Source organism: Lates calcarifer, linkage group LG9 (genome assembly GCF_001640805.2).
Source record: "Lates calcarifer isolate ASB-BC8 linkage group LG9, TLL_Latcal_v3, whole genome shotgun sequence".
Taxonomy (NCBI): Eukaryota; Metazoa; Chordata; class Actinopteri; family Centropomidae; genus Lates; species Lates calcarifer.
In genome coordinates, this window is record NC_066841.1 from 15657809 (window position 1) to 15676554 (window position 18746).

The 18746-nt window shown below is 40.6% G+C and overlaps 1 protein-coding gene across 5 annotated transcripts in view; it reads right to left on the minus strand.

The window, feature by feature from the left end:
• The window catches only part of garnl3 (GTPase activating Rap/RanGAP domain like 3), a 71242-nt gene that overhangs the window by 37365 nt on the left and 15131 nt on the right, over nt 1–18746 (minus strand). For 4 of the 5 annotated variants that reach the window (XM_018662371.2, XM_018662370.2, XM_018662367.2 and 1 more), the window contains exon 2: nt 10679–10748. In XM_018662371.2, coding sequence (XP_018517887.1) covers nt 10679–10748 — 70 coding nt within the window. Of the gene's footprint in view, nt 1–10678; nt 10749–17271; nt 17616–18746 lie in introns of those variants that run through there. The other variant, XM_018662369.2, reaches the window with a different exon arrangement.

Genomic DNA, 18746 nt, shown 5'->3' on the forward strand with positions numbered 1-18746 from the left:
CAGGAGAAAGGAGAGATTAGGCGCTCCGGGGAGTCTGTGTGTGCGTCTGTGCGTACACACATGCTATGCACCATGCAGCCACTGCCTCTAAATCATGCAACAGAAGAGGGGGCAAAGAAGCAAAAGCTGCACTTCAACGATTCCCCATGGGCTGGGGGAGGCAGAGGAAAGGAAACAGGGGAGAAGAGGGAAGCCTGTTATGCCTCTACTCTTTAACAAACAACCCATAAGACACCTCACCACTGCCGGGGAGAGCAATAGTGGAGGGATGGGGCAGAGAAAAAAGAGAAGAGGCATCAAATGTATGGAGAGAGGGACAGAATGAAGGATGAGGCCACTCGGGAGGAGAGGCAAAGAGCGATATGTAATGACAACAAAAAGCCGAATGATAAAAGAATAATAGCCGTCTCTACAATGCGTAAGCCCATGGGAAGAGGGCCGAGGCTTTGGAGCTTTATAGATGGAGCATACACACAGACACACACACTTACACACATACTTAAACAGCTCCCATTTTAGGGCATGACTTGAACATTTCACAAGCACAATCAAGCTCACGGCGTACTCAGAGAGCCTCCAATTTCCCCAGGGCCCACAGGACAAAGGAGCGCTGCAGTGCAGAGAGAGAAATGTGTGTGTGTGTTAGTGTTTGTATGTGTGTGTGTGTGTTAGGGTATTAAATCAATACTTTTGTGAATGCTGATAGATAATTGATCTCATCAGTGGGCCTGTTCATGCACACTCACAATCCTCCAGGAAGGCAGAGAACTGGGAGGCGTAGGCGGTGGAGCAGGAGAGGAAGTGGCAGAGGGTGAGGAGGGAAGTAGTGGGGGGAGGAGGGGGGGCAGGTGCACAGTCAGAGAGAAGACATGAATGACAGATGAGAAAAGAGAGATGGAAAAAAATAAAGAAGGAGATAAAGACTGGAGAAAGAGAGGAAGGGGCAGATTTAAAAAAAAAACAGATTTTAAAATAATTCAAAGGGAAAGCATTGCTGTGGAGTCAAGAAATTGCTATCTCTGTGGTTGCTGTGGTGTTTTGTTCATAGCTGCATCTAAATGTGCTACAAGTAAGCATCAAAACCATCCACAGGTTATGCTGGAATGAAGAACATTTTAAGTACACTCTCATAATACTGTATTGTAAATTGCACCACAATATTTCCATGTCTTTTTCACAATCCTTTGGCAGGTAAGGATGCTAACTTTTTGCCTAGGAAGTATAGCTTTACTCTCTTTGTTTTAGCATAATATGATGTATGTAGCCATCATATGCATATTTACAGGCTTATAATTTTGAAACACATTTGTGAAACATTAGCATCTCAGCTGGAGACAAAGTTTTTACCCAGTTCACTGAGTGCTACAAATATCAATAGTTTACCTTATCTAGCTATAGCTGATAAAATCTGCTAGTCAGAGATTGTCATTTCAGCTAACAAGCTACAATTGTTGGGTAGAAATGAGAGGATTTGGTTGAATGCTGAATTCAGAGCAGCAAATCTGCCATGTGTGGTTAGCTTCACAGATACAACACCAGTAACTAAGGGGAGTAGAGTTTTATTTAGTGTCGGTTAGGACACAGTGAAGCCAGACACAATACATTACGTGTCTGTGGGTGCATGTCTGGTTGTTTAAGGTTAGACAGTGAGAGGGTAACATGAGTTCAGGAGAGTTATCATTATAGGTTGCACTGATAGAAAAGAGAATCTGAGTGGTGTGTGGATATAAATGTCTCAGTGTGTCACATAGGCTGTTCAATGACTCAGATAGTCCAGAATAAAAATACTACAGTAGCTGCATTCAGAGGAGGAAGTGAAATGTGGCAGTTGAAATCACTGAGTGTAGAAAATGAATGCAAAAATGCTTTCTGCTTTTCCTGTTAGTTTTTATATGGTCTTCCCTGATCGTATTTTATTCATGGATGCATTATAAGACGATGCCCCCACACCATCTTTGGTGGTGACCACACAGTTGTAAAATTTTATGATTTCAGATTTAGATGTCCCTCGTTGCACGGTGACTGCAGCGCACCTAAACTGAACTATACTTAAAGAACAACTGTAATAATGTTCTGTATTTTTCTTATTCTCAAGAAATCCCATGAAAAGAACAAAACCAACAAATATTGACTGTGTAGTCAAAGCCTAATTCCTCTGTGCAACCAACATCCATTGTGTTTTTAATAGTTTTTTTTTTTTTTTTTTTTTTACAACAATGGAGCTCTTTGGCACAGAGGAACAAGCTATATCAGGCTTTGGATACAAAGACTATTCTTGTTAGTGGGATCATTTCATTGTTGGTTGTGGTCTTTTTGTGGAATTTTGCTGACAGTAAGAAAAATATAGAATATAACCAGAGTTTTATTTTAAATACTTACGAATGAAGATACAGTTTAACCATTTGGATTGTTTTGATAGATATGATAATGGTTAGATAAATATATAAGAGCTGTGATCTGCCAAACTGATGACTGCACAACATGCATGTTAAAAGCTCTTTCATGTAGTAGGAGATGCTAATAATGATGTATAATGCATGATTTCGCTGTAGACATGAAATAACAACCAACTATCTGTCAAGGGGAAAATCAGAGGTGAAAATGTAAATTAAAGACAAACAACGTCTGTAATGTGGCTGTTTGCCATGCAGCCATTGACTGCACCTGATTAGCATTAACGTTGCCCGTGGCTAGGATGAAGGCAGCCACGCTAACAACAGCACCACATCAATATCTGCCCATTTATACTACAGCAACACCAGGGATGACTAATCTAATGACTAGGACCGAAGGCATTGGGCCACCCACCCATCCAGGAGTCACGCTGGCAGGGTGCAGTAGCTATAAGGGCCCTCAAGAGTGGGCAGATGCTGCAGTGAAGCCTGGGATCACAGAGCGCAGCAGCAGAGTGCCATGCATCAGCTGCCTTAATAGACGATTAGTTATGTATTCGAGAAATTAGGAGGAGGAGAGACAGATGGAGAGACAAGAACAAGAGATAGAAGGAGAAAGTTTAATCATAGGATGTTTGGATAAGCACCCACAATGACAAAAACTTGAGGTGAGTGATGCTTCAAACTCAAATTTTTGAGGTTTGCCAGGGAAGATAATAGCGTGGATATGACTTAAACAGAGAGAAAGTGTCATAAAAATGAGACAGAAAAAAACATATCAATAAATGCACAGTGTCAAACACAAACAGTTCAGCTCGACAGAAAGACCTAACTGCATCTTAGCATGGATATCAATAAGACACAAGGGTTTCACACAGACAGCCTCTCTGAAAACACCATGGTCATTAGCTTCACAGACAATAAACGGAGCAAGACATCTGTGTGTCAAACTTTAAAGAAGCAGCCCTGGTGAGTTCATTTGCTCAGTAGTGTCTGGGAGGGTTTGTCAGCTTACACAAGTTTGTAAGTGTGTGTTCCTGTGTGCATCTGGGTGATAAATACCACCCATAGCACTGTAATCTAACAACCCTATCTTTCATTTCACCAATCGTAAAATTGAGTAGCTCTAGTTATGACTCATGAGTGTGTATTCTTGTCCAAACCACTTCAGTGACATTTCAGAAAGTCGTCCTCACATCAGGGTGTGTGTGTGTGTGAGAAGCTACATATGTGGAAGTTACAAGGCTCACAAGCTACTCACAACAAAAGAGCACAGTTGCTTGTTTAATTTCAAAGTAACATTTCTGCATGGGGTTGTCAGTGACCTTTCTTGCCTGAATGTTTCAACTAACTATTATTTTCAGTATCATTTATTATGTTGGTCACGTTCTCATCAGTCTGTTCGAGGTGAAGACATGTATGAGATGTCAGAAAATAGTAAAAAAAAATCTGCCAAAAAATTTTTCAAAGTCCAAAATGACATACTCAAATTGCTAAATTGTTTAACATAAAGAGCTTCATTTTTCAATCATCTTAGAAGAATAGAATATTTACATCTGAGAAGCCACACTGTTTGGCATTTTTGCTCAAAAACTATTAACAGACTATAGACTGAGTGATTGACAGCTCTTCATCATTGCCCTAAAAACAGTCTCGATTTCTAAACTGCCAAACTGACATATAGTTCATGAGTAATAAAACACACTGTAGCTCAATTTAGTCACATGTTGTTGTGTTGCTGACATTACTGGACAGTTTGCTAACTGTATGACTTCTCACAGGTAAACATGGGCAATGGTTGTATCTTCAAAAGAAAGCAGGAATTAAACACACCACACCTCAAGAAGGGAAATTCGGTTTTGCTGTTATCTTGTAATTGCAACTTGTGGCCACAACTGCTGCTTTTCAGCAAAAGTTACATAATCTTGGTTTAACGTCAGTTAACACAAATTCACACAGGGGCACACGCAGTGAGATGCACACATGCTGAGAGTGGGAATAAATTCAGTGTGACAGTGCAGTCAAAAGCCTCTGAGGCAGTGACAGTAACACTGGTAGGCAGGTGGGAGTGTGGCCGTCTGCTCACCAGTCACTGTGCAAGACTGACAGCTAACCTCTCAGCAGTGTTCCTCATACACACACACACACACACACACATTGACCTCAGTCACTTTTGGGGACAATACACAGACTTGTATTTATTTCCTGTAGACCACTACTTGCCTAACCCTAACCCTTGTCCTATCCTTACCCTAACCTTAACCACTGACCCAAAAATCTGCTTTTTCCCCCAATTACAGACATGGTTTTTGTCCCCAATGAGCTAGTTTTTAGTCTAAAATCTTCCCCCAAAGGTAGCCTATGACGGAGAAACACACACATATACACACCAGTTCTGACAGCAATCTGAGTTGCCAGTCGTCGCTGTGAACTGCAGCACACCAAACAGCATGGAGCCGAGACAAATGCACATGCCCACACACAGCAGCAAAATCAACATGAGAGTGCATGTTTGAATTCGGGCCTTATCCTCAGTACCTCCAACATTTTTTTTTTTTACTTTCCTGTGTGGTACAACACACAGCTTCGGAGACAGCCAGCGCCCGCCTCTTGCCAGTCACCGCCTTCATCTCTGGGCCTCAAATAAAGACAATTCAATTCACTGGATAAACACCGCCACGCTCTCCACGCTGTTATGTCAGGATGGAATGGGTTTAATTGTTGTCGGCTTCAGCTTTAGTGCGGAACACACAATTAAGCTTTAGAAAGTGGACCGTGAGTTGTCACTGCATGAAGTGACAAGACAGGGTGGGAGATGCCTTTGTGTAGCAGATGCCATCATGGAGTATTTGTTTGCTCATTTGTGTGGATGAGTGCAAGTCTCTGTGTGTGAGCTAGCACAGAGGTTAATGGGAACCTCACGTGTTGACTGGAGTGACTTGGGCATGTAATATGGGCTGATGGTGCGTGTGTGTAGTAGCAGCAGTAGGGTATTGATTTTCTGTAGTCTTCTGTGTATTTAGTGAATTAAACCTATTTTGTTTCATACTTTTTCCATGCAACAAGAGGGCCATCCAGCACTTATAAGAGAAGCTCACACACATGCACAAACACATCACTGATTCTCATCCTGTTCTGCCAACAAAATTGTATGACTCAATATGTTCCAGTGAACTGAGCTGGGGTGTACATGAATATTCCATATATTCAGTTAAGTTAAGAGTGAATGTAAAGTAAACCTGTATCTACATGTCTCTGGATTAGGATATAGCTATGCTAGTTGCCTGGCTGAGGATGCCAACACTGTCAATCAGCCAGTTGGTTGGTCCACTGTTTTGGAAGACTCTCAACAATTACTGTGTGGATTGTCATGAAACATTCATGGTCCCCTGAGGGTGAATCCTTCTGACTTTGATCCCCTGACTTTTCTGTAGCGCCATCATCACATCAATTAGTTCCGAAAATCTGCAAAACTAATGACATTCTCACCTTTATTGCTAATTAGCAAATGTTACCACATTAATCACGTGTGGTTAACACTATACCCGCCAAACATCAAAATGCTGGAGTTATTTCTGTGAATGCTAACATCAACAAAAAACCCTGAAAGCAACCATCAATTCTCATTGCAAAAGAAATGGAAATTTGTTTTTCAAAAGGGTTCCATAAGTAGATGTTTCATTATCAAACTGAGTTAGAACACAGTTTGTATCTTAAACTCTGGCAGCTCTCCATAAGTAAATGTGAGTGGATATACAGCTCTATACAGTCAAAAGTAGTTGGCTTCTGTGTATGCATGGACTAGAGTGAATCATATCACCACCATGTGTCTGTGGACGTACCTGCCCTTATTGGCAACTGCTACTGCTGCTTCCATGATGCCAAAAATAAAACAAACAGACAGGATGAGTCACGGCTTTGCTTATGCTGGTCTCTCTTATTAGGGAGACCCTGCTTTGAATCAGTATCTCCCACTTGTGTTGAGACATTTGAAAAAACATGTTCTGGAATAAACTGGAGTCAAGCTAGTCAACAAAGATACAACATAAAGAGTGAATTGTAGCTGTGCTAATGAGGTATATACAGTGCTGTGGTCTCTGTAACTTTCTTTTAATGGTACCACAGGGAAGTGGGTCAGGCTTTTATCATTGACTCTTTTAACTTTGAATAGAAAGTTTTATACAATACTGCTTGCCTTCGGTAAATATTTCTTGTATTCTCAAATGATATACTTTATATATCTTATGTATTTACAATATGTAACATATCTAAGTTTGTTTTGATCTTTGTATATTAAGTTAATGTTACATTGGTGTGACACCAGCTGGTGATACAATAATGTTTTAAGAGAAAATGGAAAGATGAGTGAATAGTGTAATAAATATAAATATCTTACACCTACTTTTTTGTACAAGGCATGTCCTCAGTATTTTACTACTTTTGAAGGCAGGATCTGTCCCTTTATTTTTTTTCCTACCAAAAACTTTCACATTGCATAAAAACACAGTGGAAGGATTTAGTTTTTCTCCACCAGAGTAATATCCTCAAAGTATGGAGGCCTTTCAACATAGCACTGATCCAATCTGACCTGTGAAGACAAATCACAGGTCAGAATGGCAGGTAAGTATGGAGGGAGGTAGGTATAGAAAATACAAAGCTATGTTATCTCCAAATAGGTAAGGTAGCATTTAGGAAAATGTTTACTAGGTCTTCTATAAAAATGTCTATTTCTGAAGAAATTGACTGATTATTGTAAAAGGGAATAACAGCAAAACGAACAAATTCAGATGATATCAAATGAAAAATTAATATAATCAATAAAGACCTTTGAGACCCATTTGTAAAACTGACCCATTTGTAAAACTGACATCTCTTTTTAAGGACTTGTGGATGACCTGTACATGCAGTAAATGGGTTTAAGGGTTTAAATAAAAACACGTTCTTCAGACACAAGCATGGATGATGGTAGTTCCCAAACCAGTTGCAGTTTTAGCTAACCACAAACTATCCTTCATTCTTCTTTGCCAAGCCATGAAAGTATCACTGCTGGTGAAGCATAAACCACCACTCTGCCCAAATCTTTGGTCTGCAGTCCAGAAAGCTCTGACCTCAACAGGGTCATCCCTGCTGGATGCTGCTCTGCTCACCAACATCACACCACCACAGATACCAAGCATGAGGCCAAAGCAACAACGTGACAGAGACAGTCTGGCAGAGGTGGGATAAAACTAAAGCTCCGCAAAGAGAAATAAAAATGTAACAAATATCAGAATAGTTGAAGTTCAAGAGAAAGCAAACTGATTGAATCTGCTTCTGGACTTGACTTTTCTCCAAAACCTCCTCAAATTAAATGAGAAAATAGAGTGTTTCTCTGTGCCATGTGTAACGACACCTTGAGGTTTTTATTTTACAAAAAAATGTATGACATGAGAACAGTATGATTAAGGTTTAGATTAGGGTTAAGGGGAAACTATGGTTTGGGTTCAAATAAGTACTTGGTTAAGGTTAGTGAAACTTCATGATTTGGGTTAAAATGACTACCTCTTTAAGGTTAGGGGATGGTTTTGGTAATGGTTAACAACAATAACTACTTGGTTAGGGATAAGGTTGGAATGATCATGGCCTTGCTTTAAAAATAAACACAATGTTGACTGACTGTCAGAAGCAGGGAACAAGTCTGCTGTTTTATGAACTGATCATAACTGATCGTGATGGACACACATACAGATTCAATGTCTGCTGTCTACGGTCAACACAAGGAGCTGTTTGTTGGCTAAAAGGCATCAGGACCCGAATTTCCACAGACTCTTTCCCTGACCTTTGCACAAGCCTCCCCCAGAGACATAGAACCTTTAACAGTGTGAGCGCCAGACTCGACAAAAACACTTTCCCTTGTATGTTCACACAGGCAATTATATTTCTTCTCCCACAGAAAAACAAAGACTTAATTTCACTGCAGAGTCAAGGACCAAAGATAATTGCTAAAATGTAAGCTTGGCATCATGTGCTTATCCTCCCTGAGGTTATTTCTGAAGATCAACCTGGGTTTATCAAGCCCTGCCATTAATTTTCCATTATCCACTTACTCTTCTATTAAACATACCACACAGCCTCTTATCCCTTCAGGAACCACCATGTCTTTAAAACAGATTCATACTGGAAAGGCTTATTTTTTTTAGGTTCATGTGACTTTTGTTTTGCTTATGCAGCATTTTGCTTACACTTAGTTGATTAAACTTCTATACCTAATTCTTGCTAATTACAATGAGACAGAGATTGTAGCTCTGTATTAGCAATCATTCCTTACCACTTCTAATTGCCCTACATACTAACAAATTAATACCAAGAAAGCTGTACCAGTGCTCTTTAATATAAACTACAACAAATTAAACAATATTAAATGTCTTATTTCACAGCTACTTTGACAAAAGGCATCTTAAAGATGCCATATGTAAGTTTTTGCTACGACATAGCCAACATTAGCATTAACAGCTGTTTACTTACCAAGAGCTTCAGCCATTGATGGGTTTACGAGATAAGAGGTTAGAAACTGCTCTCTGGGCAGTGCTACTTCTTCATCCTCTGTTTCTGTTGGACTGAGGGCAGGCTGAATGCTACAGGGATTTGCTGTCACAAAGAGGTATGAGATGGGACAGGGCTTCCTGGTTAGCATGCTAACTTCAGTAGGATAAAAGTGAGAAATAAAAGCAAAACAAAAGTTAACACTGTTGTTGCTTTCCACCACTGGAGACAATGTACATATAACACTTTTAAAGAAACAGTTTGACAATTTGGGAAGTACTCTTCCTGCCAAACTGATACCACTCTCAGTAGGGCCAGTGGGTAGTTGTTAGCTTATGTTAGCATATTAGTAAAGGTAAGCGAAGGTTGTGCTTAGGCACAAAATATTTGGATTATGGCTTAAAAAAAGAAAACAATGTAGTAAGTAGCAAGTCTATCATTAGCATCAGTAGCAAGTCCAACGCACACACTTTTCTGGCCAATCCATCCACTCAACCTCTTTCAAGCAAGGTTTTGTGATGCTACATCCACCTATGTTCCTGAGGGAAGACCATCATAATTCACATGGGACCTAGAGACCTGTCAGGTAAACTTATCATGTGTAAACAGCAAACACTTGCTGAGTCCATCATTCCAAATGAGATGAATTCCAGCTTTTCTTTGTTTTATATTACTGAATACTGAATACTTTAGGGTTTTGGACTGTGCTCTGATAAGTTGTTATGAACACATCTGTAATGAATTTAAATAACTACTAGTTGCAGCCTTTGGCAGTAATTTCACTAAAGCCAGTGTCTCTTACTAGCATCAAACCTGGGATGTTTACACCTGATCCAAAAATGCATATTGTCTTAATATCTAATATCTAATACATCTGTGATGGATCATAGTTGACTATTTAGCTTGTCACATGCAGTTTGTATAGCAAAAATATCAAATTCTAGAGATGGCGAAGGTGAGAGGACACCGCTGACCAGTTGTAATAAGTCATTACAGCATGTAAAGTGCAAAAGAGGAACAGTTGGCCCATGCTGCTCTGTGACGGGCATGCTTTGAATATTGAGGCTATCAGTGACCTCATCCTGGCTCACACCCACCTAATGTTTGGATACTGCTCTTTTTCTTTTTCAAACATACACCCCCCCACACACAGCAGCAATGTGTGTAGTGTCAGTCTGCTGGTGCTGATAGGCAGCATGTGGTTTCTCCTCAACACTAATCTGTCACACGCGTGGTGTGCTGCACTCATGGACAAACCCACAATATGTCTCTGGTAGGAAGTACGATCGCAGTGCGAAACTCTAGGACTTCCTGTCCCTCTGGGCTATCAGGATGTACAGACTCAGCTCACAGTGGAGGGATGCATACTCACACACACTCCCCCAAAGCAACAATGACTCAACAGCTTAGTAATCAACCACAAAGACACACACTGTGAAGCAGCTTTACACCAGCAGCGTCAAAACAAAACAAATGAACTTTGGAGGCTGAACAGGCAGCGGAGTCCTGCATCACTGTGAGTGGAGCACCCATTGTGATCCACGCTGGCAAAGCACATCGCTGGACCACACCCAGTACGTCATGACTCATCAGTCCCCCTCTGCTGTCCATCCATGCCAACAGAAAAGAGGGGAAGGCAACGAGAGAGAGAGCCAGAAAGGGAGGGGAGATCATGAAGAGAAGAAGGAGGATGAGGGGAAAGAGGATGAGGAGACAGACAAAGAGAGCAACAAACAGATGAGTGCATTGTGGGTGGGACTCACCAGCTCGACTGAACCATAGTGTTTCCTGCTGAAGTCTCCACGCCTGCAGCCCAGGTCCTCCGAGGCAGAGCTGTAACACAAACACATGGTCAGACACATGGCCTGTTTGTCCTCCATCACACCACACAGATGCACATGAACTGTGACACCACTCATACACAAGTGGCAGTTGCAGCATCTGCTTTTCTGAAGTCTCTCTATCTCACTTTGTCCTCTTGTTCATGGCCATTTCGTTTACACTACGTTATTTCTTTCTCTCTCCCTTTCCCCTTTTCTTTGTCTCTTTCTTTCCCCTCCTCCTGTCTGAGCCTCTGACGGTGTGGTGGGGCTGGCGGTGGCATGGTGACTGGCTGGGAGCAGCGGCCAACCCAGTTCTGATTGAGATGCGGGTCCTGATTGAATTAAACCTCAGTGATAGATGGAGACTGGCTGGGAGAGCTGGCTGCTGGTCATATAGTCAAATGCACACACAGAGGAGATACAATCACTGATACATAAAATAGAAAGTAAAACACACACATGGGACAGAAGTATGAAAGAGTAAAGCTAACAAGTTAAAAATAAGCTGTTCTCTCAATATGAATAACAGCAAGACAAGTTCATGTGGCCCTAAAAGCCACTTGAACATAGACGTGTTGTAATATCACATAGGAACACAGTCTTAAGTCTACTCTTTCTCTGGTTAGGCTTAGGGATAAGTTTGCACTAAATACTCACCAGTCTACCCTCTTGCTGAGAGTTATATGAGATGATAGATATAGCTGTCACATCTGTGCATTAAGTCTACAGCCAAGAATTGATTAGCTTAGCTTAAATAATGGAAACTGGGTGAAACAGCTCGCTTTAAGTTTAAAATCCACCTACCAGCCCCCCTAAAACTCACATGTTCTATCTCCTTTATAAGACACAGTCAGAAACAGAGATGTAAAAATGACAATTTGTGGTTATACAGGGAGTTACATGCTGTAACTTTTGTGCCCAGCCACTAGTTATTAAGAAATAGTTACATAACTAGTTATTTACTGTAGAACCACAACATTTTGTTTTTACAGTTCTGTCTGTTTTCACCAGCCTGTATGCTAAGTTATGCTCTAGCTTTGTATTTACTGCACAGATATGAGAATGGTATCAAAAATCGCATCTAACTCTTGGCAAATAAAAAGTAAGGATTTTTTTTTAAGAAGTTATATTCATTTAAATACCTACTTTTTGTGTTTATACATGGCAGCCATATGGTAGGATCAAGCTAAACTTGTGAGCTGAATCTGTCCTGCAATTCCACAGCAGTTTACAGCACAATGACCCTACAAGAACTCAGTTGGAGACTCTGGGCTCAATGTAGTGGCAGACAATCCAACGGTAGCCATGTATTACTGAACAACCCATGTGTCACTCCTTATCTTCAGTCATGATGATCATATTACTATCGATCCACCGTGGTCCAAGTAGAAGAATCACTTGATAGCATTGCAAAAAGGCTGAAATCTTACAGTGAAATTAAACAGAAAGAACAAGCTGGGATATTATTCTAAAATGATCAATTTATTTGTCTACACACAGCCAGGAACAACAGTAGTGTTCTCAAAGCTCCCTCTTAATGGAATTTGATTTCTTTGGAATACTAAATGTAATAGGAATATAGTTAAATCCTATTAAAATAAAGCTATTAGAGAAGCAAAATCGTTGCCAGTGGTAAGTGGTGAGGTATGCCAAAGCAATTTCTCACAGCACGCAGGGGACACTGGTTAAACTGGAAAAATGTCAAGAAAAATAAGGTGGTTTGAGTGATTAATTGCAGAGCAAGTTTATAAGAAGGTATCAAGGATTAGACTGAAGATAGAAAGCATGATAAAAAACCCACAGGTGTTTGTACGCTACCGATGGTAACACTTCAACATGCTGTCAAAGTGCAAAGTTATTCCTTCACAAGCACTTAGTGATAGCCCGCACTGGGAAAGCAGGAGCAGAAATGAGATCTTGCACCTCACAGTGCAACAAATGACAGAGCAGCACCACATAAAACATGGCTGTCAGAGCAGAAATTTCGAGTGGGTTGAGTTACAGCCATTTGATTGTCACACTGCATCTGCATGAAAACTGAGGTAGTATCTCATCAGTACACTATGCGAGCTCATGGAGAGCATGTTAGCATTCTGATGTTGGAATGCTAACTAACTCTAACCACCTGTCTAAGCACAGCCTTACAGCTAGCATGTCTGAAAACAGCATTCGAATGCTTCAAGAAGAAGCTGTTTTGCATCTTAAATCCAAGCTTCTAATTATCTCAGCCATTTTTGAAAAAATCTGCATAGATCAAATGACCCTTACACAAACAGCCATGCAACAGCAATGTAACAGATGTTACTTAAGAAGAGTCAGTCAGTGTTGCTACACAGAATTAATTCCACTGATTAATTTTCCAACATCCAAAGACTGCTTTACATGTTTGTATTTATTATACACAGTCCTTACCCCGTTGCCCAAAACTTAATTTTATTGCTCCAGGAATCTAAAAACATGGCAGTGAGTCATAAACTATGTGTGTTTGTGTATGATGGAGGCTATTTATGTTTGCATCTAGCATCTGTATGATAGTCTGAGTGGTGATATGACCTGCATGCTTTTTGCTCTCTCTGTCTCTCTGGACCACATCCCCCACCCCTCTTCTATCTCCCCCTAACTCTTCCCTCTCTGGTCAGGTTTCTCTCTCACTCTGCAGAGGAGTACATGAAGGCAGAGTGGGGTTGTTAATACATAATGCACACTCAAGCTTAAAGGACATATTTTAAAGTGCGTCTGTACTACAGGATGTATCCATCACTGTCTCCTTACTCACTCTCTTCCTGCTCACTTGCTTTGCTGATTGAGGTAGGGTCTGTCAGAGCTCCATCACAACACGTACTCCATCACTGCATCTACCTTTATGTGATCCCACTTTTTCTTCTGAGTATAGCGGTTGCTATCTTTTCTACCCTTCACCTTTCCTTTGAAAAGGGGTCATGAAAAGGATCGTACATTGGAGGGGGATAATTAGGTGACTCTACCCCACCCACTTTCCGAATGAAAACCACTCCATCTCTACTGAGGCTCATCTCCCTCTGGACAGGTTTCATGAGTCCATACATGTACAAAAGAATAGACATTTTATGTTAGGACTTAAGAGTTTTGAAATTACATGTGCCATCAACAACATTTCTCAAGTGGCTGTGGTTCAAAAGAGATGTTTTGTTTTATAACCCTCAGTTAGTTGGTTTGGCTTTTTGGCTTGAGTTAAGATATGCATCAGAACAGTCACTGGGCACATTTTGTGCACACAAACATTTTTTTTTTTTTCGAAACCTCAACACTTGGCCGTACAATGCCCAAAGGAACTAGAATTACCAGCTCGCAGTTGTATGAATCCGCCAACCAAGTCGAGTTGGAGGAAATGGTCATAATCTCCCCTACTGTTCCTTGAGTTATGGTGTTAAATAATGGTCAAAAAAGTGTTTTTGCAGAACAGTATGATGATTTTTGACCATTTGAATATAAAATGTCATCACTTGTCCTATTATACAATTTTGTCATAATTAGCACATTAGCTCATTCTTGAGTTATGGCCAAAACATTTTTTGTGAAATCACAGTGACCTTGACTCTTGACCTTTGACCACCAAATACTAATCAGTTGATCCAAGTGGACATTTGTGCCAAATTTGACAAAATTCCATGAAAGTGTTCCTGAGATATCATCCATAAGAATGGGACGGACTGACAACCTGTCACTTAGACTCTGGCAACATTTATGTTGTTATGTTCTCTGTTATGAATACGGATGCTTCTTTGTTTACTTGGGAAAATGTTCATTGTCCAATTTTAGCTTTTTCACTTTTTAAAATGAGAGACATTTTAACACATGTAGGAGGTGTAGCTTGTGGTGAACTAAGAGCAACATTCAAGCTGTGGTGACACCTATTAAAGAGGTGGAACAAGCCGAGGGAGTGAAGTGCCTCCAGTCTGATGAGGAACATGTACCTGTCAACAGAGCTCTGGAAGTGCAATGCAGTGAAGATGCCATATTCAGATTTCAAGTACAGTGTGTACAAGGAATCAAAGCAACAAAAAATGATCCTCTTTAGTGTGAGCTTGGTGTTCATCCTGTTAAGAATTCTTGTTCTATTCACTATAACAAAACTAAGGACTGAAACTTTTCCCACTCATGTCTTTACTCCAAATCTTGGGTTCTTCAATACTGAGTAAGTGCTGAGTTTGATCCAAGATTTTTCAAAACAGAACAGCTTTCAGAGCACTAATATTATGAAGTTTAATGTCCATTTTATATTCTTTGCTTATTTGTAGCCATGCTGGCTCCAGAGGACAGTGATGTTGGCCAATCCACCACATAAGTCCAAAAGAAAATATCTCAACAACTATTGGTTGGATTGCCATGACATTTGGTACAGAAATTCATGTTTCCCATAGGATGAATTGAGATTTAGCATGTAGCATTTAGCACAAAGCTGTGCCTAAATACATCCACATAGAGCTGCTTGCAAGACTGCAGACTCAGACTTAGTTTGTACATATATAAATAGGCCTGCCCTGTTACCTTACACTCCTGACATTTTGCATAACATGTATCTGGGATATAACACAATTGAAACCATTATCCTGCATTCAAAGTTGTCTGTATATTTGGAAATCACAACTTGAACTCCGCACCACGACAGTTCAGATAACCACTTTCCAGAAGCATAATGGCAGTTAGCCAAAGAAAAATGACTTTGAAAGCCTGGACCAAAGAGAAATAGCTCTGAAACAGAAAGAGGTAAAATGGATATTCATTACTCAACTGCTGCTCTCAGTAATGGAGTACGTGAAAGGTTACAAATTGTGGTTTCTGTCACAAGGCAATGGACAGTGGCCACTGAAAGGCTCCGTACAGTGAAATCTGAAGTATAAATCACACACCCACCCATCATACTAAACCTCCCTGTGCTGCTCAAGAAAAAGCCAATCCTTTTATCGGTTGTATTAAATACTGTATGACTCTTTAAACTCTTAAATCATTCCACAAAGTGGCTCTTTTTGAAATTGTGTTTGAAGAAAAAGCTAAATACACCAAAAACACACTGCTACCAACAGGTGCAGAGGTGATACCAAACACAGGACTGTGGAGATTGACAGTGTAAAGCATAAAAAACCTGTTCATACAAACAACCACATCTGGCAACTACATCTGACAGTCTAAATAATTTAAAACATCATGTGACTGTTTTCTCCAGCAGTTCCTACTGCAGAGATGTGAGGTTCAAATGTTAGGGTTTTTTTTTTTTTGCCCTCCCATGTGTAACAGGTTTAGTTTGGGAACAGGGGGGTGAATCATTTTGGGATTCAAACCATTTTTAATCCAAGTGAAATTGTTCTGATGCATGCACCAAGACTTGATATAAGGTAATTTGTGAGTAATGACAAACAGTTCCAGATAGAGATGTTTCTTGGTGCACTACATGCACAGTACACATAAACATAACCCATACACTTCTCTACCACAGCTTCCAATTAATAATAAGTAATTTTTGCTACAGTGACAAATGGATGGGAAGAAAAGCCAACTCATGCAGGAACAAGCCAAAACAGCAATATGACTGGAGCATTTAATGAAATTTTCATTTCATTCTCTTTGGCTCTTCTCTGCACAATTGGTGCAACATGGAATTGGCAGCAGTACTGGCAGCACTGAGGCATAAGAGCTGTATGTTAACTGTATGATATCTCTATGTGCTCAAGTGTCACTGCAGCCCCACGTTCTCTCCCCGGTGTTGCTTTAAAACTGGTAAAGGGCTGCTGCAGTGGTGGCATTTTCAGATTCATCAACAGTAAGAGGCTGGAAATGAGCTACAACAGACTAACCTTGGACTACATCTGAACTCAGCTGCACAGTTACAGCCAGACTCGTGCTTTCAGTGTGGCCACATACGTTATTCCACTGCTGTCATATGCTGCCAGAGCTGCATGCACCTCCATTCTACCTTGAACTGAAAAGCACGACATGAATAATTCATCATTTTCCGTGTACATATACTGTAATGTCTGTCCTCCCAGAAACAACAACAGCTCAATTAATAAGCAAGGGGTGAACCGATTCAGTTTACAGTTTTATACAACTAGCAACAACAACGCATAAAACCAGCACTGTGGTTTAATTAAAAGCTGTTGTGCCTGAAAGAGTCTGTAGAGGAGCGTCAGTACTTCCAGACTGGAGACTTGTGGATTCAGTGGCGCTCAGTTTGCCAGCCATCCCAGAGTAGATGGAAAAAGATCAGTAAATCATGCACTTGATACATAACTAGACAAGTATGAAAACTCGACCCAAACAGCCAATTATTGTAAACATTAGCAGCCGATCCAAGAGGGTAATACGGCTCTTTACGCACCAACAAATGCTGTGTAAACCGGAGCAGGTGTTGTCAGCTTTGTCTAATTTGCCCGGGGCTGCATAAAATATGCCACTGCTGCAGGGATATGACAGAGCGACGACAGAGAGCCCTATTCATTCAACAGATGAGAGGTGGCATGCATAAACACAGGTAAGAGCAGGGTTCGGTTTATTACCGCTGATTGAAAGTCAACAGTTTGTTGGACGCTGGATCCACACTGTTCATGTCCCCATGCGATGTCAGTCCAGCGGACAAGGCGACAACAACAAACCGGCACCGTCTATTTTTCTCCCACCCGTCTGTTTCTCCTCTCGCTAAGAGCGCAGGAACATCACTGCGGCGCAAACTCCGACGACAGCTGACCTAAACCCCGGCTGGTGGTCGGACTCCTTTTTGGCTCTTGGCTCTTGCGCGCAACTGGTCACAGCAGAATGGTGAAGGGGAACGGCTCTGCCACAGGAGCTGTGTGTTTACTGTGTGATCTCTCTCTCTCTCTCTCTCTCTCTCTCTCTCTCCCTTCCTCTCTTACCCTCTCACACAGACACACACACATCAATGGTGCATTTTAAGTCACCACAGTTTTTTCTCTTTGCCAGAGGCTCTGCAGAGCAAAAGGCACCATTCAAAGCAGATTATTCTTATCGCTGTTTTTCCTTGAGTTGCTGTTACATCACCGTTAATTACGCGAGGCTTCTCTAGAGTTACAGTATCCTGGAGCGCAAAGTGATGTCAGGATGCAGGACTGTGGAGATGAGGTTCGCATCTCATCATCCGGAGTGAACAGTGCGAGAAAAAATGAAGGGAAACCTGAACATGAATTTGAATTGTATGTTTTTCTGCTCTTAAAGTGTTTGTTGGTAAGTTAGGAACAAAAAGCGGCAGGAAATGTAGTTTGTGTGAAGCTCTGCATCCTCTAAAGTCCTGTTATTTATCTTAATATGATGGTAGATCAACTTTTATTTTTAAATAAAAACCAATTTTGGCACCATTTGCTAATGAGTCACCATTTTATAAGATGATGCCTGTTTATAAAGCCATCAGGCATCAAGATCAATTAATCCTTAATAGATTCGTTATAAACCTTTATAAGAAAAACTCTGAGGTTGCCAGGTTGTGAAAAAAATCTCTTTGGTGTTCATCTTTTCTTAACAGGCCTATATGCAGTTATAAATGCTGGTATAATTAAGTAAGAAATACTCATGGGTTTCCCACTTTCTAATTACATATCAACTCTGACCTTTCATTGATCAATTGTAAATAAGTTGTTTATTAGTTAATTTTGGTTAGACAATCCCAGCCAGGGATTCTTCCACAACCTGGCAACCCAAAGGTTGTTTAACTGGATAATAACTGATCTATAAAGCATTAATAAAGGATTTAAGCTATTAGTAATTAATAAATGGTGGGGTTGAGGGTGGTACTAGATTTTCTAACATTTGTCTTATAGGAAAAACTGATCTTTGTGTTACTTTGGCCTCTCAGATCCTCACCAATCAATCACTCTTATGTGCTCTCCAGGGTCTACCCATAATCCCACACAACAGGAGGCCCATTAGGAAATGATGAGGTCATTCATTCAGGCCACCTCCCTCCTCCTTGTCTCTTTTTTATGTCTTCAAAATGAACTTTTCTACCTTCTATTGATTAACT